Here is a 26054-nt window from a genome sequence, read left to right on the forward strand (position 1 = left end):
CCGCCAAGCCGCACTGCTTCTTGACACACTACTCACTTAACCTGGGAGCCAGCCACACCAATGTGTCGGAGGAAACACCTTGCACCTGTCGACCGTGTCAGCGTGCACTGCGCCCGTACAGACATGAACACTGGAACAGAAACAAGAACTCCTGGGGAAGGAACCAAAGGGAGTTACAGATATAGAGAAGATAATCAGGAAGGTGATGAAGTCCAGGTGAGTCTGATGAGGCGCTGGTGTGTGTAACGATGGTCACTGGTGTGCGTAATAATGAGCAGCCTGGTGACCTAAAGCGCCGGATAGGGAGTATCCGTGACAATCCTAGCAAATTGTCCTCATCTGCTTACATGCGCCTCCCCTATATCAAGATGTTTTGGTACTTCCCTTATGCACTAAGCTTTTCCACATGCTAACGTTTACTATACCACAGTACAATATAGTCTACCAGTCTAACTGTCTATCCTGCCCTCTATACACCATTCATAGTGAATAGTGGTAGGTGGATCATTGGTGACCGGCCGCCTTGATTCAGTCTTAACTAGCAACATTTGAAATTGTGTTTTTTACATTGGACAAAAGCAGAGACACAGAGTTACAAAATGGTACATCATACACTGCATTTGAGGAACAATGGAAAAGTAATTCTGCTTTGAAAGTTGATAAACTTGTAACCTGACTTTTGAGAAAATTACCTTTGAATGTTTTGGTACCTACTGGAGAGATCTTCTTTGTCTGCACCCATTCAGCATCATTTACACCCTCTTAAGCCTTAGCCCCACCGATCTCTTTAAGGGTTGACCCGAGCATTCTGTCCTAACAACAGCAGTCAAGAACCCAAGCTAACTGGTTAACTTTGGCTAGCTTGCTAGCTACTTCCAGACACAAATGAGAGAACAGCTCACTGACTATTTTACTCGCCCTAGCAGAGCTGGTTAGGCAATTTTTATGTTATCCAGAGTGACTGCAACTGTGCTGCTGGCAACAATTTACGCTTTTTTGCCAATGTTTACTGACACTGGACATATTCAACGGATGTTGAGCGTTCGTTATTTTGCGCTCTGGCAGACTCAAACTAGAGGGCTCTGAAATCGGAGTAGATAGCCATTTACCAGCTACGTCTATCAACAGTTGTCGCAGTGACATTCGATTGAAATGGTTACTTGCATAGTGGAGTCTTTTGCAAGCTAGGTAAACAATGAACAATAATCCCAACTCAGGACGTTACTACCCTGCATGAATCTGCAGGTAGCTAACCAACCAGGTTCAATGTTAGCTAGCTAACATTAGGCTATAACTAGCAAAGCAAAAGGCACTGAGATATGAATAATAAGATCATACATGTAATGTTAGCTAGCGAGCCAGCCAGCTAACATTAGCTAGCTGGCTAACAATACACTTTATCTTGAAATGGAAACAACTTTCTGTCAAGATTAGAAACGTGTAATATCTGAAAATGTAGCTAGCTAGACTTTCTTACCCGTATACATCATGGATGGATGCTACTCCCTGTCACGGATGCCATCGTTGTTTGATGATGTAATCCGAAGGCAGGGGTTTCTCCATCTCCTTAGGTATCATACTCTAATTAAACTGATTTCAAAACTCGGTCCTCCAGAAAGTGGAGAGCAACACTTATGCAGTTCTACTACGCAATATATATATATATTTTTTAAAAGCTGCGTTAGACAGGATTACCTACACATACTGACCAGTTCAAATAGACAGACGCATGCTATATGGCAGACCAATCCGAACCCATCTCTTGGCATGTCCAGCCCACTCATTATCTCAGACAATCATGGCTAGCGGGAAGGTTGCTGTCTGCTGTTTTCTCTGGTTAAACCAACTAGACTCGTAATTTAACAATTTTATTTTGATCTACAGTTGGCATACAAGTTTGTTATTAAGAAACATGAAAGTTCACATGTTCCAGAATGCATTTCTGCCAGAAAAAAAACACATTGAAAAAAGTTTACGTTCAAATGGCTCTCTTGTGAAGTGTGACACGCGACATATGCCTAGTTTCCTGAAACGAGTCACATTTGTCCAGATCTGCAATAGGCTGACTAGTAATCATATCACATATAAAAGCATTCAAATCTGCATACATTTTCAATATGAATCCACAAGAATTGTGGATTCGATTGTGCAAGAAAGAACAGTGAAGACATGAAACACTGAGCTCAAAAGGCTCCCCTATTGATCTTGTTTAGGGACAATACAATTATCCTACCTAGACTAGCCTACAACACACAATGCAATGAATAATTGCATTATTGTTTTCAAGTGATTACAAAATTCTACTCTAGGATAAGTGGCGATTTTAGCATGTAAATCTTGGTTTGCAAACTCCACAAAAATGCAAAGCCACTGCACAACACTACATTAACAATACATGAATTGCACTGCAACTGTGCCAAACAGTGCCCACAAACTGTTAGGGCCTACATAAAGCTGTCCCAACAGCAGAGCTTTCCTTTCAGCTCCATGGAGTGAAAACTTACCACCGCTACACCTTGCTATCAGCGGAGCCTCGTCTGGCAGCTAAACAGTTCATTCAGACTCATTTACTGACTTTTTAAAACCATAGTTGATATTGCTGACTTGCTTAAACAAATGTGGTTTCTACTGACTTCTTGTGGATTTGTGTAAGTCTATAAGAACCTCATTGTCCTTCAATAAGGATAATAATAACGAAAACCAACATGAGTTTTGACTTTTGAACTATACACAAACATTATTACATTTATGTTCAGTAAATTCATGTTTGTTCTTATATGTTTGTTCTTATATGATTAACACTCTCTAAGTAGCTCTATGTTTAAACAAACGTACCTGCAACAAGGTAGGCCTATTCATTCAGCACTTTCAAAATGGACACCGACAAAAATTCAGATCGATCCAGACAGAGAGCAAGAGAGACGCGGTTAGCCTACCATTTGAAGTTTTTTATTAGGCCTAAAGTGGCTTGCAAAATTATTCACCCCCCTTAGAATTTTTCCTATTTTGTTGCCTTACAACTTGGAATTAAAATAGATTTTTGGGGGGTCTGTATCATTTGATTTACACAATATGCCTACGACTTTGAAGATGCTAAATATTTTTTATTGTGAAACAAACAAGAAATAACACAAAAAAACGGAAAACTTGAGTGTGCATAAATAACTATTCACCCCCTCAAAGTCAATACGTTGTAGAGCCACCTTTTACAGCAATTACAGCTACAAGTCTCTTGGGGTATGTCTCTATAAACTTGGCACATCTAGCCACTGGGATATTTTCCCAAGCAATATCTGCCCAAGCAATGGCTTTTTTTCTGGCCATTCTTCCGTAAAGCCCAGCTCTGTGGAGTGTACAGCTTTAAGTGGTCCTATGGACAGATACTCCAATCTCCACTGTGGAGCTTTGCAGCTCCTTCAGGATTATCTTTGGTCTCTTTGTTGCCTCTCTGATTAATGCCCTCCTTGTCTGGTCCATGAGTTTTGGTGGGCAGCCCTCTCTTGGCAGATTTGTTGTGGTGCGATATTCTTTCCATGTTTTAATAATGGATTTAATGGTGCTCCATGGGATGTTCAAAGTTTCTGATATTTTTTTACAACCCAACCCTGATCTGTACTTCTCCACAACTTTGTCTCTGACCTGTTTGGAGAGCTCCTTGGTCTTCATGGTGCAGCTTGCTTTGTGGTGGTGCAGACTCTGGGGCCTTTCAGAACAGGTGTATATATACTGAGATCATGTGACAGATCATGTGACACTTAGAATGCCCACAGGTGGACTTTAATTTAACTAATTATGTGACTTCTGAAGGTAATTGGTTGCACCAGATCTTATTTAGGGGCTTCATAGCAAAGGGGGTGAATATATATACACACTTTTCCCATTTTTAATTTATTGTAATTGTTTTATTTCATTTCACCAATTTTGACTATTTGGTGTATGTCCATTACATGAAATCCAAATAAAAATACATTTAAATTACAGGTTGTAATGCAACAAAATAAGAAAAAGGCCAAAGGGGATGAATACTTTTGCAAGGCACTGTATCTAAGTCTTTACTGTGTTGTAGTGTTAACAAATTGCATATCTGCTTTCAATGGACATCAGTTTTAGAAAACGATCACAAATAAACAGCACAACACGGAAGCGTTAATTATCACTTAGCAACGTCTATGGAGCAGAAAGTGGCGCTCTCGAAACCATTTATACATCGTTTTGGGCCTGTGTTCTGGGATGAGACTGAGAGTTGTCTTACGTGTTCTAAACTGTATGTAACTTAATGTCCTGTGACCCTCTGGTGTCCTTCCAGGCTTTGCAGAGCTACAGACAGACATGACAGACCTGACCAAGGAGCTGAACCGCAGCCAGGGAATCCCCTTCCTGGAGTACAAACAGTTTGTCACACGCACCTTCTTCCCCAAGGTGAGTCAGTTAATCACACACACACCTCTTCTTCCCCAAGGTGAGTCAGTTAATCACACACACACACACCTATTTTTCCCCAAGGTGAGTCAGTTAATCACACACACACCTCTTCTTCCCCAAGGTGAGTCAGTTAATCACACACACACACCTCTTCTTCCCCCAAGGTGAGTCAGTTAATCACACACACACCTCTTCTTCCCCCAAGGTGAGTCAGTTAATCACACACACACACACACCTCTTTTTCCCCAAGGTGAGTCAGTTAATCACACACACACCTCTTTTTCCCCAAGGTGAGTCAGTTAATCACACACACACCTCTTCTTCCCCAAGGTGAGTCAGTTAATCAAACACACACCTCTTTTTCCCCAAGGTGAGTCAGTTAATCACACACACACCTCTTCTTCCCCAAGGTGAGTCAGTTAATCACACACACACACATCTCTTTTTCTCCAAGGTGAGTCAGTTAATCACACACACACACACACCTCTTCTTCCCCAGGGTGAGTCAGTTAATCACACACACACACACACACCTCTTTTTCCCCAAGGTGAGTCAGTTAATCACACACACACACACCTCTTCTTCCCCAGGGTGAGTCAGTTAATCACACACACACACCTCTTCTTCTCCCAAGGTGAGTCAGTTAATCTCACACACACACACCTCTTCTTCCCCCAAGGTGAGTCAGTTAATCACACACACACACACACACACACACACACACACACACACACACACACACACACACACACCTCTTCTTCCCCCAGGTGAGTCAGTTAATCCCACACACACACACACACACACACACACACACACACACACACACACACCTCTTCTTCCCCCAAGGTGAGTCAGTTAATCACACACACACACACACCTCTTCTTCCCCCAAGGTCGAGTCAGTTAATCACACACACACACCTCTTCTTCCCCAAGGTGAGTCAGTTAATCACACATGCACACCTCTTCTTCCCCCAAGGTGGGTATCACCTTACTACAACCATTAGAGAGAGATTTTCCATCAGAATATTTTTTTACAGTTTACATTGAAAAGGTCTTCATGTATCCAAGTTATTACCGTCCCAAAACTTGACAACCATGGTGTGGTTTAAGTCCCTTAAGAAGAACATATATTTGTTAGAGGTAAAAATATTCTCCTCTCTGATCCATCCTGTTGGACAGGTGTAGATGTTCTGTCTATGCCTCTGTGTGTTTCCACAGACAGACAGAGATACAGACAGACATAACAGTGTGTTTTGTATTCAAACAACGGGCATGAAGTTTCCAACCACAAGCATAACGTTTCAAACCACAAGCATGACGTTTCCAACCACAAGCATGACGTTTCCAACCACAAGCATGACGTTTCAAACCACAAGCATGACGTTTCAAACCACAAGCATGAAGTTTCAAACCACAAGCATGACGTTTCAAACCACAGGCATGAAGTTTCAAACCACAAGCATGACGTTTCAAACCACAAGCATGACGTTTCAAACCACAAGCATGACGTTTCAAACCACAAGCATGACGTTTCAAACCACAAGCATGACGTTTCAAACCACAAGCATGACGTTTCAAACCACAAGCATGACGTTTCCAGCCACAAGCATGACGTTTCAAACCACAAGCATGACGTTTCCAGCCACAAGCATGACGTTTCCAGCCACAAGCATGACGTTTCAAACCACAAGCATGACGTTTCAAACCACAAGCATGACGTTTCAAACCACAAGCAAGACGTTTCCAGCCACAAGCATGACATTTCCAGCCACAAGCATGACGTTTCCAGCCACAAGCATGACGTTTCCAGCCACAAGCATGACGTTTCCAGCCACAAGCAAGACGTTTCCAGCCACAAGCAAGACGTTTCCAGCCACAAGCATGACGTTTCCAGCCACAAGCAAGACGTTTCCAGCCACAAGCATGACGTTTCCAGCCACAAGCAAGACGTTTCCAACCACAAGCAAGACGTTTCCAGCCACAAGCAAGACGTTTCCAACCACAAGCAAGACGTTTCCAGCCACAAGCAAGACGTTTCCAACCACAAGCATGACGTTTCCAACCACAAGCAAGACGTTTCCAACCACAAACATGACGTTTCCAGCCACAAGCATGACGTTTCCAGCCACAAGCAAGACGTTTCCAACCACAAGCATGACGTTTCCAGCCACAAGCATGACGTTTCCAACCACAAGCATGACGTTTCCAGCCACAAGCATGACGTTTCCAGCCACAAGCATGACGTTTCAAACCACAAGCATGACGTTTCCAGCCACAAGCAAGACGTTTCCAGCCACAAGCATGACGTTTCAAACCACAAGCATGACGTTTCCAGCCACAAGCATGACGTTTCAAACCACAAGCATGACATTTCCAGCCACAAGCATGACGTTTCCAGCCAGGTCACCCGTGATACAAGTCCGTATTCGGCGTTCATCCATGTCTGAGGATGTCGGGAGTTGAAGTGGAGACCAGCCACTAGGGGCAACAGTGAGCACTGTTACCTTCAAGTGGATTTAGGTTTTGCTAGGGTGTTGTGGGTGGCGATGGCGAATGAGCATAAGCACCTGCCTCTGATTCCAAAGGTTGCAAGTTCAAATCAAGTTCAAATCCAACTTTAACCCTTACCTTAAGCATTCAGCATTGATGCCTTAACTTTTGGAGGAGTTAATGGCTAAACCTAACCTTAAACTCTTCGAAATGTGTAATTTGACATTTGTAACAACTTAGAAATTGGACTTTTGAGAAACATGGATGAACGTCTAATTCTGATGTGAGAGTGTGAGAGCTAGTTGGAGGTTTCAAGGACAAGGAACAATGCTGGGCACTCGCACAAAAAAAACATACCCTACACAGAGCTACACACACACTGGCACACACTTGTGAACCCACCCACACACTTTCGTTCGCATGCACATTCTTTAGTACAACCATCCGTATTCAAACACAGCAATGCACATACAGTATCAGCACAGACTCTTGCAAACACCCACACAGTCTATTGTATGCACACACACTTGTTCACAGATAGAACTGCATAAGTTTGTCGAGGTGGACAGTGTGTTTTTTAGATGTGAAGGAAAGAGCTGGTGAAAAGCTGCTATGATGGAACATAGTAACTTATGTTGTTACTTCACTAGTCACACACACACACACACACACACACACACACACACACACACACACACACACTCACACATACACTGATGCAGGATAAACACTTGCGTCGTTACCTCAGTAGGTTACTGTCTCCACAGGTTTACAGAGACCAAAAACATACAGCAACACAATACTGTTCTAACTGCCACAAGACAAGGGCAAACCACAGTCTCAACCCTCTGTCCCATTGACACACACTGAAACACACACATGCACACACACACCTTGCTGAGTCTGTGTATGTGTGCGTGGGACAGCTCGTTTAATTATTTGACTCTGTTGGCTCTGACCCTGAGAGCAATGGTCGATGTGTCCGGCCCTTTCTCTGTTTGTCTCTAAATATGTTTTGCGATGTAATGGCTCTGTCTCTCTGTATGTTTACCTCAGATGTGTTCGGACTATGAGAGGAGTCTGGTCCAGCCCGTCTATGAGAACGACGCCCTCGGTCCACGAGCCCTCCCTGAGACACACCCCCTTCTGCAAGACTGGCAGGTATAGAGTTAACCCCCTGAAGTGTTCCATATCCATTCTGCTCTCCTCTGCCTGGAGCGCCTCCATTCTGTTCCTCTACTTCCTCGTTCCTTTGATTCACAACTGGGTCACACTGAAGATGATTAAGTCTCCACGGTGAGGCTGTTGATTAGGAGTAACTGTAGAAGGAAAGCACAACCATGTGTATGTGCTTGCGTGCGTGCCTTAATGAGTGTGTGTATGAGTGTGTGTGTGTGCATGGGTGAGTGTGTGCGTGCATGCGTGTATGTGTCTAACTGTGCAGACGTGTGTATGCATTGCATTCTAATGCCCATTCACCAGCTGCCAGTCCTTATGATTCAGAGAGTTTTTACGTTGTCAAACACTATCCCAGCCCACCCAAACACTGGCAGGTTGTTGACACACTTCCCACCGTCTCCATGATGATGATGGCACAGCACTCATTCTACCATAACCATTCTGACGTGTGTGTGTGTGTGTGTGTGTGTGTGTGTGTGTGTGTGTGTGTGTGTGTGTGTGTGTGTGTGTGTGTGTGTGTGAGCTCTACTATTGCAACAATGCATGGTTTTGGGTCGACAGCCAGGGGAGCCTGTCTAGAGGTGAAAAAGGGTTTCAGATCCTCACTAGTGTTTTCCAGGTCACGGCGTCCAAATCTCACAGGCGGCCATTTATCTTAATGGACAGCCCTGCTCTCCTTCTGTCACTGTGGAAACAGGAGCATATGGCTGCAGTCCAGAGGGAAGACTTCATCAGAGCACTGCTTAGGTGCACCGTTAGACAGGATACATCCGCATTAACTAGGCTAGGAGTGTTTAGAAGACAGTACTAGAAAGCACCTGGGGCGATAATGAGTTTTAGTGGTCATACTCTGGTATGAGGTGGATTTGGATTAGCGAGGAGTCTGATTGAACAGCGCCCGGTTTCCCCGTGTTTTAACGATGCATCTTTCCTGCAACTGACAAAAATGTAACATACGTTTCCCAAAACACCATGCAGAGATAACGTTCGCTAAGTGCGTTGTTGAGGCATGTGTTGATACTGATCGGATCGAAAGAAAGGCAACGCTGCTGTTTTAATCAATTGTTTTAATCAACTTTGTTCTGAAGTTCCAAAGAGGCGGATAAACAATGTGATTTTATGTTTAGCGGAAATCTTCTGTGTATAAAGTGCCGTGGTAGGGCAAAAAAGCATCTATCGATGTACTTAGCTGTTCGAGTGGCAGGTGTTAGATTATGAGGGTTTTCAAGGGCAACATTAATAACGAGGGTTTTGAGAAACAGCTTGGAGATGTAACGATGCGCCTACAAAATTTCTAACGAATGATGACTTAGCCTTAAAATGCTTTTAGTAAACTGGGCCCTGATTGGTTCAATACACATAACTCTCTCTTTTCTCTATCCTGTCCAACTGTCTCTGTCTCTGTCCAACTGTCTCTGTCTCTGTCTCTGTCTCTCTCTCTCTCTCTCTCTCTCTCTCTCTCTCTCTCTCTCTCTCTCTCTCTCTCTCTCTCTCTCTCCAGCCCTCTAACACAGCCAAGCCTAACATGGAGGAGGGAATCACTCTCTTCTCAACTCTTCTCAACAACAAGCACTTCCTGGTTACCTTTGTTCATGCACTGGAGCAACAGAAGGACTTTGCAATACGCGACAGGTAACCATGAACACCATGACAACAATTTGTACTTCAAACCCAAAGTACCGTGACTGACTACTATACAACTGATTATGGTTTTGACTAGAAAGGATGCAGCTTTTGTCATATTTGAATTTTGTAGCATGTTAGTAGAACATATGCAGCAGGTTAGGATAATTCATGTAGCAGGTTAAGAGGATTAGGTTTAGGAAAAGGGTGACGACTGATTATCCTATACACTTGGGCGGCAGGTAGCCTAGTGGTTAGAAATCCCTGAACTGACAAGGTAAAAATCTGTCGTTCTGCCTCTGAACAAGGCAGTTAACCCACTGTTCCTAGGCCGTCATTGAAAATAGGATTTGTTTCTTAACTGACTTGCCTAGTTAAATAAAGGTAAAATAAAATAGTGGCCAGTTTAGTAGGTACACCACCCTGTTCACGAAAATGGTTTGCTCCTAAAGACAGTGAGTCATGTGGTCATGGCTTACTATGTAAAGCAGGCGTCGAGGCATTCAGTTACTGTTTGAGTGAATGTTAGGATGGGCAAAACGAGTGACTTTGAGCGTGGTATGATCGCCAGTGCCAGGCGCAACAGTTCCAGTATGTCAGAAATGGCCAGCCTCCTAGGCTTTTCACGCACAACCGTGTTTAGGGTTTACCTAGAATGACAAACAAAACCCGTCCAGTCAGCGGCAGTCCCGTGGGAGAAAACAGCTTGTTGATGAGAGGTCGAAGGAGAATGGTGCAAGCTAACAGGCGGGCCACAAACAGGTAAATAACTGGTGTGCAGAATGGCATCTCGGAACGTACAACTCGCCGGTTCTTGTCACGGATGGGCTATTGCAGCAGATGACAACACTGGGTTCCACTCCTATCAACTATATACATGAAGAAGCAGCTCCAGTGGGCACGCGATCACCAAACCTGGACAATGGAGGAGTGGAAAAACATTGCCTGGTCCAACAAATCCCGGTTCCTGTTGTGTCATGCTGGTGGCAGAGACCATTTGCAATCCCTTCCCCTCTCCACACCACTGCCACTCTCTGTTGTCATCTATGCATAGTCACTTTAATGAACTCTACCTACATGTACATACTACCTCAATTAAACGTTGACTCTGTACCGGCACCCTCCTGTATATATTGTTATTTTTTTACTGCTGCTCTTTAATTACTTGTTACTTTTCTCTTATTCTTATCAGTATTTTTTTTAACTGTACTGTTGGTTATGGACTAGTAAGTAAGCATTTCACTGTAAGGTCTACACCTGTTGTATTCAGCGCATGTGACTAATAAAATTGGATTTGATGTGAGTCCATGGCCCCATCCTGTCAATGGTACAGGCTGGTGGCAGTGTTGTAATGTTGTAGGGAATGTTTTCCTGGCACACGTTTGATCCCTTGATACAAATTGAGTAGCCTATTCATGCCCAAAATATTTCAGCCTGTCCTGGAGGCAAAGGGGGGTCTGAACCGGTACGAGATGGGTGTACCTAATAAACTGGCCCCTGAGTGTCTATCCACCTCTTCCCAGTTCAAAGTGTTTGTGTACAATATGGGGAAAGGGGGATACCTAGTCAGTTGTACAACTGAATGCATTCAACTGTGTCTTCTGCATTTAACCCAACCCCTCTGAATCAAAGAAGTGTGGGGGGCTGCCTTAATTGACATCCACTTCATTGGCACCTGGGGAACAACTGCCTTGCTCAGGGGCAGAACAACAGATTTTTACCTTCTCAGATCAGGGATTCAATCCAGCAACCTTTCGGTTACTGGCCCAACGCTTCTACACGCCAGGCTACCTGCCGCCTGTTTGCCAGCTTCATAAAACAACACCTCAGCATATAGTGTATCAGTCTAAAAATAGACAGTTGTTCTGGAGGTTCCTCATATTGATTCTGGAGGCCAGACCCTTTCACTGTTCCCTCTCCAGGCTCAGCACCACAACAGTGGTGTGGCTTTAATGTTTCCCCTGCCTGGTCTCCTAGATGGGGCGGCAGGTAGCCTAGTGGTTAGAGTGTCGGACTAGTAACTGAAAGGTTGCTAGATTAAATCCCCGAGCTGACAATGTAAAAATCTGCCGTTCTGCCCCTGAACAAGGCAGTTCCTAGGCCGTCATTGAAAAAAATCATTTGTTCTTAACTGACTTGCCTAGTTAAAAATAAAAATAAATGAGTGGTTCTTTGTTATGGGAATCTCCCATCTACCTTTACTGTTTCACCCCCTTCATCCTCTGGGACATCTCAGAACATATACGTAACTCAATGTATTCTCAGGTGTGTGGACTAAATCATGTTGTGTGAATCGTATATGTCTCTTTACTCTGGGCTCACACACATGTTTTTCTGTGTGTCCCCAGGTGTAGCCTGGCATCCCTGCTCACTATTGCCCTCCATGGTAAGCTGGAGTACTACACCAGCATTATGAAGGATCTGCTGGTGGATCTGATCGATGCCTCGGCCGCCAAGAACCCCAAGCTGATGCTGCGACGGACAGAGTCTGTGGTGGAGAAGATGCTCACCAACTGGATGTCCATCTGCATGTACAGCTACCTCAAGGTGAGGGAGGGAGGGAGGCAGGGAGGAAGTTGTGAAAAGAAAAGGAGTCAGACAATAGAACGTAACGTAATGACAATAGAACGAGACTCCCGTCAAACATTTTTGTATCCAGTCACGAGTATTCCCTGTCCAGTTGGTTACAGTCTGGGCCTTTTACTGACAAACAGTCTCAATGTTAATGTTATGTTATCAACTTGTTACTGTGTTTTCTGCAGGAGACAGTGGGCGAGCCCTTCTTCCTGCTACTGTGTGCCATCAAGCAGCAGATCAACAAGGGTTCTATAGACGCCATCACAGGGAAGGCCCGGTACACACTGAACGAGGAGTGGCTGCTCAGAGAGAACGTTGAGGCCAAGCCACAGGTCAGTCACCGCACAACAACGCACGTCATATACTGCCCACTGATTGGTTCACCTCTTGCTATGTGCATATATCATATGTCTATCGTATGATAGAGTTTACAATATCTCAACTATGTGTAGCTTAATCACTCAACAGGAATAATGAACCAGCTTAATCACTCAACAGGAATAATGAACCAGCTTAATCAATCAACAGGAATAATCAAACATCTGAAGTAAAAGAAGTTGACATTGTGACATTCACTGCCTCCCTCTCTCTGTGTGTCCAGAACATCAACGTGTCGTTCCAGGGATGTGGTATGGACTCTCTGGCCGTGAAGGTTGTGAACACAGACACCATCTGTCAGGTGAAGGAGAAGATTCTCGAGGCCTTCTATAAGAACCTGCCCTTCTCCCAGTGGCCCCGGGCAGAGGACGTAGACCTGGGTGAGAAAAGTCACTTTCATTTCACCTTCAACTCCCCAGTTGTGGAAGTAATGCCATGCAAAGGAGCTATTTGACCAAGTATTACTTCGTAGCTTAACTAAGATCAAATCAAATGAAATTGTATTCCTCACATACACAGTTTACAGCAGGTATAAAAGCTGCAGTGAAATACTTGTGTGCTAATAGCTCCCTCAACAATGCAGTACAATATCAATAACAAGTAAACTGATGTGTACACAATAGGGCATACAGTATAGATAATGAACAATAGGATATACAGTATAGATAATGAACAATAGGATATACAGTATAGATAATGAACAATAGGATATACAGTATAGATAATGAACAATAAGATATACAGTATAGATAATGAACAATAGGATATACAGTGAGGGCAATGAGGGTTGGAGCGAGCGGTCGCATCCGAGCGCTTCGGTCTGCAGGTAGTATAACTTTTCATTACATTTCATTACATTTCATTATAGTACAACGGTTTGATTTGTCTAATCTTAGCAATTTCTTCTTAGCTAGCTACATAGCCGTCTTTGTATCAAAGATAATTGCGTAATTATCGTATTTCGTCGTCCTAACGTAGTCTACACTGCTATCTGCCCAGCAGCTAGCCAGCTAGCCAGCTAGCAAACGTCCACCGTCTTCCGAATAGCAGCACTGTAAAAACTATTACACTCAACTGAACGACTTGATTAGTGTAGTGTTAGCTAGCTACATAGTTGTCTTTGCTGTCTTCGTATCCAAGATAATTGTGTAGTTTAGAGTGTGTAGTCTTAGAGTGATTATCTTAATTTACCGAGGTTAGCTAGCCAGCTATTTGTCGTCCTTAACGTAGGAGACACTGCTAGCTAGCCAACAGCTAGCCAACGTCTACCGAATAGAACTTCCTCACTCAACAACCCGGTCGCATTCGCTCCACAGGTAGTATCACATTTTCATTTCATTTCATTACAGTACAACGGTTTGATTTGTTTGATCGTAGCTAGCTACATAGCTAGCTACATAGCCGTCTTTGTATCAAAGATAATTGTGTAGTCTAGAGCGATTTTCTAGGTTAGCTAGCCAGCTATTGTCGTTCTTTTAACGCAACGTAACGTAATCAACACTGCTAGCTAGCCAGCTAGCCCCGAATAGCACCACTGTAGAAACTATCACACTCAACGGAACGACTTGATTAGTGTAGTGCCAACAACGCAGCCACTGCCAGCTAGCCTACAAAGTCAACAACGCAGCCACTGCCAGCTAGCCTACTTCAGCAGTACTGTATCATTTTAATCATTTTAGTCAATAAGATTCTTGCTACGTAAGCTTAACTTTCTGAACATTCGAGACGTGTAGTCCACTTGTCATTCCAATCTCCTTTGCATTAGCGTAGCCTCTTCTGTAGCCTGTCAACTATGTGTCTGTCTATCCCTGTTCTCTCCTCTCTGCACAGACCATACAAACGCTCCACACCGCGTGGCCGCGGCCACCCTAATCTGGTGGTCCCAGCGCGCACGACCCACGTGGAGTTCCAGGTCTCCGGTAGCCTCTGGAACTGCCGATCTGCGGCCAACAAGGCAGAGTTCATCTCAGCCTATGCCTCCCTCCAGTCCCTCGACTTCTTGGCACTGACGGAAACATGGATCCCCACAGATAACACTGCTACTCCTACTGCTCTCTCTTCGTCCGCCCACGTGTTCTCGCACACCCGAGAGCTTCTGGTCAGCGGGGTGGTGGCACCGGGATCCTCATCTCTCCCAAGTGGTCATTCTCTCTTTCTCCCCTTACCCATCTGTCTATCGCCTCCTTTGAATTCCATGCTGTCACAGTTACCAGCCCTTTCAAGCTTAACATCCTTATCATTTATCGCCCTCCAGGTTCCCTCGGAGAGTTCATCAATGAGCTTGATGCCTTGATAAGCTCCTTTCCTGAGGACGGCTCACCTCTCACAGTTCTGGGCGACTTTAACCTCCCCACGTCTACCTTTGACTCATTCCTCTCTGCCTCCTTCTTTCCACTCCTCTCCTCTTTTGACCTCACCCTCTCACCTTCCCCCTACTCACAAGGCAGGCAATACGCTCGACCTCATCTTTACTAGATGCTGTTCTTCCACTAACCTCACTGCAACTCCCTCCAAGTCTCCGACCACTACCTTGTATCCTTTTCCCTCTCGCTCTCATCCAACACTTCCCACACTGCCCCTACTCGGATGGTATCGCGCCGTCCTAACCTTCGCTCTCTCTCCCCCGCTACTCTCTCCTCTTCCATCTTATCATCTCTTCCCTCTGCTCAAACCTTCTCCAACCTATCTCCTGATTCTGCCTCCTCAACCCTCCTCTCCTCCCTTTCTGCATCCTTTGACTCTCTATGTCCCCTATCCTCCAGGCCGGCTCGGTCCTCCCCTCCCGCTCCGTGGCTCGACGACTCATTGCGAGCTCACAGAACAGGGCTCCGGGCAGCCGAGCGGAAATGGAGGAAAACTCGCCTCCCTGCGGACCTGGCATCCTTTCACTCCCTCCTCTCTACATTTTCCTCTTCTGTCTCTGCTGCTAAAGCCACTTTCTACCACTCTAAATTCCAAGCATCTGCCTCTAACCCTAGGAAGCTCTTTGTCACCTTCTCCTCCCTCCTGAATCCTCCTCCCCCCTCCCTCTCTGCAGATGACTTCGTCAACCATTTTGAAAAGAAGGTCGACGACATCCGATCCTCGTTTGCTAAGTCAAACGACACCGCTGGTTCTGCTCACACAAGCCCTACCCTGTGCTCTAACCTCTTTCTCCCCTCTCTCTCCAGATGAAATCTCGCGTCTTGTGACGGCCGGCCGCCCAACAACCTGCCCGCTTGACCCTATCCCCTCCTCTCTTCTCCAGACCATTTCCGGAGACCTTCTCCCTTACCTCACCTCGCTCATCAACTCATCCCTGACCGCTGGCTACGTCCCTTCCGTCTTCAAGAGAGCGAGAGTTGCACCCCTTCTGAAAAAACCTACACTCGATCCCTCCGATGTCAACAACTACAGACCAGTATCCCTTCTTTCTTTTCTCTCCAAAACTCTTGAACGTGCCGTCCTTGGCCAGCTCTCCCGCTATCTCTCTCAGAATGACCTTCTTGATCCAAATCAGTCAGGTTTCAAGACTAGTCATTCAACTGAGACTGCTCTTCTCTGTATCACGGAGGCGCTCCGCACTGCTAAAGCTAACTCTCTCTCCTCTGCTCTCATCCTTCTAGACCTATCGGCTGCCTTCGATACTGTGAACCATCAGATCCTCCTCTCCACCCTCTCCGAGTTGGGCATCTCCGGCGCGGCCCACGCTTGGATTGCGTCCTACCTGACAGGTCGCTCCTACCAGGTGGCGTGGCGAGAATCTGTCTCCTCACCACGCGCTCTCACCACTGGCGTCCCCAGGGCTCTGTTCTAGGCCCTCTCCTATTCTCGCTATACACCAAGTCACTTGGCTCTGTCATAACCTCACATGGTCTCTCCTATCATTGCTATGCAGACGACACAATTAATCTTCTCCTTTCCCCTTCTGATGACCAGGTGGCGAATCGCATCTCTGCATGTCTGGCAGACGTATCAGTGTGGATGACGGATCACCACCTCAAGCTGAACCTCGGCAAGACGGAGCTGCTCTTCCTCCCGGGAAGGACTGCCCGTTCCATGATCTCGCCATCACGGTTGACAACTCCATTGTGTCCTCCTCCCAGAGCGCTAAGAACCTTGGCGTGATCCTGGACAACACCCTGTCGTTCTCAACTAACATCAAGGCGGTGGCCCGTTCCTGTAGGTTCATGCTCTACAACATCCGCAGAGTACGACCCTGCCTCACACAGGAAGCGGCGCAGGTCCTAATCCAGGCACTTGTCATCTCCCGTCTGGATTACTGCAACTCGCTGTTGGCTGGGCTCCCTGCCTGTGCCATTAAACCCCTACAACTCATCCAGAACGCCGCAGCCCGTCTGGTGTTCAACCTTCCCAAGTTCTCTCACGTCACCCCGCTCCTCCGCTCTCTCCACTGGCTTCCAGTTGAAGCTCGCATCCGCTACAAGACCATGGTGCTTGCCTACGGAGCTGTGAGGGGAACGGCACCTCAGTACCTCCAGGCTCTGATCAGGCCCTACACCCAAACAAGGGCACTGCGTTCATCCACCTCTGGCCTGCTCGCCTCCCTACCACTGAGGAAGTACAGTTCCCGCGCAGCCCAGTCAAAACTGTTCGCTGCTCTGGCCCCCCAATGGTGGAACAAACTCCCTCACGACGCCAGGACAGCGGAGTCAATCACCACCTTCCGGAGACACCTGAAACCCCACCTCTTTCAGGAATACCTAGGATAGGATAAAGTAATCCTTCTCACCCCCCTTACTAGATTTAGATGCACTATTGTAAAGTGGCTGTTCCACTGGATGTCTTAAGGTGAACGCACCAATTTGTAAGTCGCTCTGGATAAGAGCGTCTGCTAAATGACTTAAATGTAAATGTAAAAATGTATAGATAATGAACAATATGATATACAGTATAGATAATGAACAATAGGATATACAGTATAGATAATGAACAATAAGATATACAGTATAGATAATGAACAATAGGGCATACAGTATAGATAATGAACAATAGGATATACAGTATAGATAATGAACAATAGGGTATACAGTATAGATAATGAACAATAGGATATATAATGAATGTGCTATGTCAAGTATGACTGTATTTACAAACATAAAGTGGCTAGTGTCTTGGTCATGCAGTTAAATACATAGTATATAATAGAACAGCTGTGTGTGTGTGGGGGGGGGGGGGGTTGGAATTGTGGAGAGTCGGTGCATCGGTGCAAAAGTCTCTAAGGTGAAAATAGTCTCTAAAGGTGCAGATTGTCTCTGAGGTGAAAATAGTCTCTAAAGGTGCAGATTCTCTCTGAGGTGAAAATAGTCTCTAAAGGTGCAGATTGTCTCTGAGGTGAAAATAGTCTCTAAAGGTGCAGATTGTCTCTGAGGTGAAAATAGTCTCTAATGTGCAGATTGTCTCTGAGGTGAAAATAGTCTCTAAAGGTGCAGATTGTCTCTGAGGTGAAACTAGTCTCTAAGGTGCAGATTGTCTCTGAGGTGAAACTAGTCTCTAAGGTGCAGATTGTCTCTGAGGTGAAAATAGTCTCTAATGTGCAGATTGTCTCTGAGGTGAAACTAGTCTCTAAGGTGCAGATTGTCTCTGAGGTGAAAATAGTCTCTAATGTGCAGATTGTCTCTGAGGTGAAACTAGTCTCTAAGGTGCAGATTGTCTCTGAGGTGAAACTAGTCTCTAAGGTGCAGATTGTCTCTGAGGTGAAAATAGTCTCTAAGGTGCAGATTGTCTCTGAGGTGAAAATAGTCTCTAATGTGCAGATTGTCTCTGAGGTGAAAATAGTCTCTAAAGTGCAGATTGTCTCTAAGGTGAAAATAGTCTCTAATGTGCAGATTGTCTCTAAGGTGAAAATAGTCTCTAATGTGCAGATTGTCTCTGGGGTGAAACTAGTCTCTAATGTGCAGATTGTCTCTGAGGTGAAAATAGTCTCTAATGTGCAGATTGTCTCTAAGGTAAAAATAGTCTCTAATGTGCAGATTGTCTCTGAGGTGAAAATAGTCTCTAAAGGTGCAGATTCTCTCTGAGGTGAAAATAGTCTCTAAAGGTGCAGATTGTCTCTGAGGTGAAAATAGTCTCTAAAGGTGCAGATTGTCTCTGAGGTGAAAATAGTCTCTAAGGTGCAGATTCTCTCTGAGGTGAACATAGTCTCTAAAGGTGCAGATTGTCTCTGAGGTGAAAATAGTCTCTAAAGGTGCAGATTGTCTCTGAGGTGAAACTAGTCTCTAAGGTGCAGATTGTCTCTGAGGTGAAACTAGTCTCTAAGGTGCAGATTGTCTCTGAGGTGAAAATAGTCTCTAATGTGCAGATTGTCTCTGAGGTGAAAATAGTCTCTAGGGTGCAGGGCAACAGATAGGGTTAGCTGTTCAGCAGTCTGATGGCCTGGTGGTAGAAGCTGTCTCAGAGCCTGTTGGTCCAAGACCTGATGCTCCGATAACATTTTCCAGATGGTACCAGAGTGAACGGTTCATGGCTCGGGTGACTCTAGTCCTTGACATGAAGCTAGTACAGTACAGTAGAAGGCTAAATGCATTTAAACATTCATTACATGAATTGCCTCCCCCTCCTCCTCTCCTGCAGAGTGGTTTGCTTCTGGTAGTAACAGCAGGATCCTCCAGGACCTGGATAACACCTCTGTGATGGAGGATGGCAGGAAGAAACTCAACACAGTCACACATTACCAGGCAAGGATCTGCTCCCATCATACACACCCCGTGTGTGTGTGTGTGTGTGTGTGTGTGTGTGTGTGTGTGTGTGTGTGTGTGTGTGTGTGTGTGTGTGTGTGTGTGTGTGTGTGTGTGTGTGTAAGAGAGGTGAGGGTGAGAAGTCACTGTATATGTTGACATCTTGACTGCTCAATGGGTGCCACATAAATTTTATGTGTGGGTGACTGTGTGTGTGTTAGTCTATGTGCAGTTTGTCTGTCTGATCATACACATGCAGTGTGTCATTGTCTGTGAGTATCTGTGTCTTTGCACTTTCTATTGTCTTGGTATGTTTGGTATGTGTCAGAGTATTTCGGTGTGTGTGTGTAAACAGCTGGGCAGTGACCCCTAACATTTACCCTGTTACCTGTGCTGTTAAGTGCTTTGCTTAGTCAGTGCTGGGAAGGCAGCGAGGCACAGCATGTACTAACAGTTTCAGTTCACTGGCAATGCTGTTCAATCCATTTCACTGTGTTGACTTTAATGAGCCCACCGCCCCAAAACACACACGCACAAACACTCAAACTCTCTCTCTCACACACACACACACCCTGAGGCAGCGGTTAATGATCCAGTTCTTGTGCCCCATGTCTCTCACCCCTGACCCTGTGACCTCTAACCCCACCTCCAGATCCCAGAGGGGGCGTCATTTGCCATGAGCATGAAAGACAAGAGAGACAACACCCTGGGGAGAGGTAGGTCTCACACACACACACACACACACTCTGTCACCTTGTCACACACCCCTACATGCTTAAAAAAACATATACACATACTTTATTAAGGTAAAACCGCATACACTCATCTCATCTTGAGCACATTAGACACACATATATATATATATATATATATATATATACACACACCAAACCACAGACATACATTAATTTCAAACCACAAACATGCTGTATCCACATAAACACACTAACTTAATCATACACACAAGCATGCACACACACACACACACACTGATACACAGGCACACACACACACAGTGGATTTAGACTTTTCAACAGCATGGTTTATATCAGTATCCGTAAGCATGAACAGTTGACTCCTCTGCTGGGCCGTCAACGTTCCGGTTCAGTTTGGGAGGGTCTGCTAACCTCATCCAGAACAGGACTTCGGTTCTGACAGACTGCTCTGTCCATCCCAATGATTAGGGCCTGTCCTCTAATTCATACTGGGCCAGAGACAAGCTAAAGTGGTCCAAACTGGGCCAGCAGCTCAAAGGCCAGGCCTAATGGATTTGTAGTACACCTTGACTAATGTAAAACACCTTTCCCCCTCTCTGTGATTAGCTAAAACCGGCCTGTCCTGCCAATACTAGGCCTGGAGTAATGAGAGCACAGCCACTATTGGGCTGTGTTTGTGTGTGCTCACACGTGCGTGTGTTTAAACCAGGGAGAGAGTGAACCTCTGGTCTGACAATGCGTGAGCATTATAAACTCATTACACTGGCTCCAGCACCAATCACAGACTCTGTCTGCCTCTCTCTGTTTCTTTTCAGCTTTTCTCTCTCATTCTTTCACTCATAATCTTTTTTTTTTTCATCGCTCTCTAATTACACTCTCTCTTTGATTTCCATAAACCTCTGTCTCTTCATGAGGCTTCCTTTTTTTCTGTCTATTACTTGTCTCCCCTCCGGTCTTCTTTCATTCTCTCTCTCACTCTCTCCTTCTCTCATTGTTTTGTTCTGTTTTTTTCTCTCCCTCTGCAGCCAAAGACTTGGACACAGAGAAATATGTCCATTTGGTAAGTACACACACACACACACGCACACACACACACACACACACACACACACACACACACACACACACACACACACACACACACACACACACACACACACACACACACACACACGGACAGAGAGCTTTCTCATTCACCTCTATTAACCCCATTCAGTCTGTCATCAGCCCCATTGGTCTCAGAGAGAACTCAGTTTAACGCAGACAGACACAGGGATCGCCTGAGCAATAAATCACTAACTACACACTTTCATAAGAGTGTGTGTGAGCGCATGCATGTAGGAAAGAACATGACAGCACTAATACCACATAAGCCATTGAAAAACCTCAGACTCAGATATGCTAACTTTCAGTTTGAAAAAATGAGTTCTCTGGCATACATTTCACTGAGAGAATAGCTTTAGTCATTTCTTGAGCAGTTATTTGTTGATGTAGCACTTCATATTATGGTGTGCTGGCCTGGACTGGCTCAGTAGAGTGAAACCAACAGCGTCCTTTCTTTCTCCTCCACCTCCACACCCCTGTCCTGTAGGAGCATGTTAGACACCTCATACTGGTTTACTGTACAGCAATCAGAGAAACTTCCAAAATGTTGCAATGTCCCTTGCAGCATTTCATAAAGTGACATCATGTTAGTCAGACCTCATAAATCCCCACTGTCGTTCCTGGGTTGTGTTCAGTACTTAGAAGTGAGTGAAAACATTTTGAAATGGTAAAAGTATAAACTGAAACTCTCGTACAAGAACACTTGTTTTAATTTAATCTCCCTGTCAAATGTTAGTCACACCTCCGTAGTAGATTCCTATTTAGATTTCGGTTATATCCCCACCATGCTGATTGGATGTTTTTGTACCCTGACCTCTAACCTCTGCCCCCGCCCTTCCAGGTCTTGCCTCATGATGAGCCGTTTGAGAATAAGAAGTCCCACAGACAGAGTCATCGTAAGAAGGTCCTCCCTGAGATCTACCTAACCCGCCTCCTCTCCACCAAGGTAAGCACACAACCCACAGTGTGGCAGCCATCTTGAATGAGCCCCAGTGTACAACCAGAACAGTAACAGAAAGCAGTGCCAGCCTTTCCTGGATGCCCATCTGTTACTGCTTCAGCTAGCCAACTGCTTATCATGTCAATTGTGAGCATACTTAGAGAGATGGAAACACACACAGATCCAAAATTGAGGCTTAAATGCAAAAATACAAGTTATTTTTAAGATCATCATCATCATGATTCCCAAACTAGTACGATTGTGATCCTAAACAGTTTTGCATGACAGTCACAACTCAAGTAGTTGGCTAAAGCAGAGGCATCGTTCCATCATCGTTGACAATCAATCCATCATCAGTTCTATTTACAGTGACATGGAGCGGCAGGTAGCCTAGTGGTTAGAGCGTTAGACTTTTAACTAAAATGTTGCAAGATCGAATCCCTGAGCTGACAAGGTGGGAACAAATAAGGGGAAAAAAGTGTTCTTAACTGACTTGCCTAGTTAAATAAAGGTAAAAAACAATCCCAGAATTCCAAACAATCCAATTCTGGTTCCATGTCTGATCCCATCTGTGTTGTGGTTTCGTAGGGAACACTGCAGAAGTTCCTCGATGACTTGTTCCAGGCCATCCTCAGTATTCCTGCAGAGCGTCCGCCGCTGGCAATCAAATACTTCTTTGACTTCCTGGAGGAGCAGGCGGACAAGAGGGGCATCACCGACCCCGACACCCTGCACATCTGGAAGACCAACTGGTAGCTTGGGGAACGAGATGCATCTACTCATCAATGAAGCAGTACAGTATCCATAATGCAAGATGTTCATGAAGCTCACATAATGTTGTCTCATCTCTATAGTTTACCTCTGCGTTTCTGGGTGAACATCCTGAAGAACCCTCAGTTTGTGTTTGACATTGAAAAGACGGACCACATGGACGCCTGTCTGTCTGTCATTGCCCAGGCCTTCATAGATGCCTGCTCCGTTTCAGACCTGCAGCTGGGCAAGGTGAGACACACACATTACACATGTATAAACAATTACTGTTAAGTGATCACACTCAATGCATTCACATGGTTACAAAGACACACTGTATTGCACATTTATTTCACCTTTATTTAACCAGGTAGGCAAGTTGAGAACAAGTTCTCATTTACAATTGCGACCTGGCCAAGATAAAGCAAAGCAGTTCGACACATACAACGACACAGAGTTACACATGGAGTAAAACAAACATACAGTCAATAATACAGTATAAACAAGTCTATATACGATGTGAGCAAATGAGGTGAGATAAGGGAGGTAAAGGCAAAAAAGGCCATGGTGGCAAAGTAAATACAAAATAGCAAGTAAAACACTGGAATGGTAGATTTTCAGTGGAAGGATGTGCAAAGTAGAAATAAAAATAATGGGGTGCAAAGGAGCAAAATAAATAAATTAATTAATTAAATACAGTCGGGAAAGAGGTAGTTGTTTGGGCTAAATTATAGGTGGGCTATGTACAGGTGCAGTAATGTTTTAGATTCTGTCTCTTACAGTTGAAGTATACCTACGATTAAAAAAATTACAAAACCTGCAAAATCGGCAGTGTATCAAATACTTGTTCTCCCCACTGTAGTTAAATTAACATAAAATAAAATGTTTAAATGTTATTGAAATAACTCACTTGCTATGGCTTTAGATCACCTGCCATCACATTGTTGGAGAGTTATTTATCCAATATAAGCTTCTCTAAGATGAAATATGTACAGTGTGGTGTCCCTCAGGGCAGTTGCCTTGGGTCATTACTCTTCTCTATTTATTTATTTTTACAATTGATTTGCCACGGGTCTTACGCAAAGCTACATAATTACTATGTATGCAGATGATTCCACACTCTACATGTCAGCATCCAAAGCCAGTGAGCTTACTGAAATTCTAAATGAGGAGTTACTCTAAGTATCAGAATGGGTGATTAATAATAAATAGGTCTTAAATACATCTAATACTGAAAGCATTGTATTTGGTTCAAAACATTCTTTAAGACCTAAATCTCAACTGGGGTTGTGCATAAATGGTGTGACCATTGAGAAAGTTGAGGAAACTAAACTCCTTTGGACATTGGATGGCCAGTTATCATGGTCAAGTTATATTGACAAAGTTGTTGTGAAGATGGGGAAGGGGTATGTCTGTTACAAGAAGATGTTCTGTGTTTTTGACACAAACATCAACTGTACTAGTTGTTCAGTCTCTGGTCTTGTCCCATCTTGATTACTGTCTGGTAATTTGGTCAAGTGCAGCAAGGAAAGAACTAGCAAAGCTACTGCTGGCTCAAAGAATAGCAGTACACCTTACCCTTTTAATTGCACATACAGAACACACATCAATATCATGCAAGCCGGCCTTTCCTGGTTGGGGGTTGACGAGAAATTAGCTGCTTCTCGTTTAGTTTCAATGCGAAATAAACTCCTCTCACTGTCAACTGCGTTTATTTTCAGCAAACTTAACATGTGTAAATATGTGTATGAACATAACAAGATTCAACAACTGAGACATAAACTGAACAAGTTCCACAGACATGTGACTATGGAATAATGTGTCCCTGAACAAAGGGGGGTCAAAATCAAAAGTAACAGTCAGTATCTGGTGTGGCCACCAGCTGCATTAAGTACTGCAATGCATCTCCTCCTCATTGACTGCACCAGATTTGCCCGTTCTTGCTGTGAGATGTTACCCCACTCTTCCACCAACGCACCTGCAAGTTCCTGGACATTTATGGGGGAATGGCCCTAGCCCTCACTCTCCGATCTAACAGGTCCCAGACGTGCTCAATGGGATTGAGATCCGGGTTCTTTGCTGGCCATGGCAGAACACTGACATTCCTGTCTTGCAGGAAATCACATACAGAACGAGCAATATGGCTGGTGGCATTGTCATGTTGGAGGGTCATGTCAGGATGAGCCTACAGGAAGGGTACCACATGAGGGAGGAGGATGTCTTCCCTGTAACGCACAGCGTTGAGATTGCCTGCAATGACAACAAGCTCAGTCCGATGATGCTGTGACACACCGCCCCAGACCATGACCAACCCTCCAACTACAAATCAAGCCTGCTCCAGAGTATAGGCCTCGGTGTAACGCTCATTCCTTCGACGATAAACGCGAATCCGACCATCACCCCTGATGAGACAAATATGCGACTCATCAGTGAAGAGCACTTTTTTGCCAGTCCTGTCTGGTCCAGCGACAGTGGGTTTGTGCCCATAGGCGATAAAGGTCATGTCTGGTGAGGACCTGCCTTACAATAGGCCTGCAAGCCCTCAGTCAGAGCCTCTCTAAGCCTATTGCGGACAGTCTGTGCACTGATGGAGGGATTGTGCGTTCCTGGTGTATCTCAGGCAGTTGTTGTTGCCATCCTGTACTTGTCCCGCAGGTGTGATGTTTGGATGTACCAATCCTGTGCAGGTGTTGTTACACATGTTCTGCCCCTGCGAGGACGATCAGCTGATCATCCTGTAGCCCTGTCTTAGGCGTCTCACAGTACGGACATTGAAATGTATTGCCCTGGCCACATCTGCAGTCCTCATGCCTCCTTGCAGCATGCCTAAGGCACGTTCACACAGATGAGCAGGGACCCTGGGCATTTTTCTTTTGGTGTTTTTCAGAGTCAGTAGAAAGGCCTCTTTAGTGACCTACGTTTTCATAACTGTGACCCTAATTTCCTACCGTCTGTAAGCTGTTACTGTCTTAACGACCGTTGCATGTTGCACAGGTGCATGTTCATTCATTGTTTATGGTTCATTGAACAAGCCTGGGAAACAGTGTTTAAACCCTTTACAATGTAGATCTGTGAAGTTATTTGGATATTTATGAAAGACAGGGTCCTGCTGAGTGTATTACTGTGACAAAAATGTGTCTGCATAATCAAATGACATATAGTTCAGACACCCACACATAACCCACAAGACATG

At 44.8% G+C, this 26054-nt stretch overlaps 1 protein-coding gene across 1 annotated transcript in view; it reads left to right on the forward strand.

Moving 5' to 3' along the window:
- LOC115102076 (plexin-D1-like) overlaps window positions 1–26054 on the forward strand; it is a 127305-nt gene that overhangs the window by 91276 nt on the left and 9975 nt on the right. Inside the window, exons 22-33 of the mRNA XM_029621637.2 lie at window positions 4307–4419; window positions 7974–8078; window positions 9598–9728; window positions 12068–12266; window positions 12482–12628; window positions 12898–13054; window positions 19248–19351; window positions 20004–20067; window positions 21093–21127; window positions 22013–22117; window positions 22700–22863; window positions 22966–23113. Coding sequence (XP_029477497.1) covers window positions 4307–4419; window positions 7974–8078; window positions 9598–9728; window positions 12068–12266; window positions 12482–12628; window positions 12898–13054; window positions 19248–19351; window positions 20004–20067; window positions 21093–21127; window positions 22013–22117; window positions 22700–22863; window positions 22966–23113 — 1472 coding nt within the window. The remainder of the gene's footprint in view (window positions 1–4306; window positions 4420–7973; window positions 8079–9597; window positions 9729–12067; window positions 12267–12481; window positions 12629–12897; window positions 13055–19247; window positions 19352–20003; window positions 20068–21092; window positions 21128–22012; window positions 22118–22699; window positions 22864–22965; window positions 23114–26054) is intronic.

Source organism: Oncorhynchus nerka, linkage group LG20, assembly GCF_034236695.1.
Source record: "Oncorhynchus nerka isolate Pitt River linkage group LG20, Oner_Uvic_2.0, whole genome shotgun sequence".
NCBI lineage: Eukaryota > Metazoa > Chordata > Actinopteri > Salmoniformes > Salmonidae > Oncorhynchus > Oncorhynchus nerka.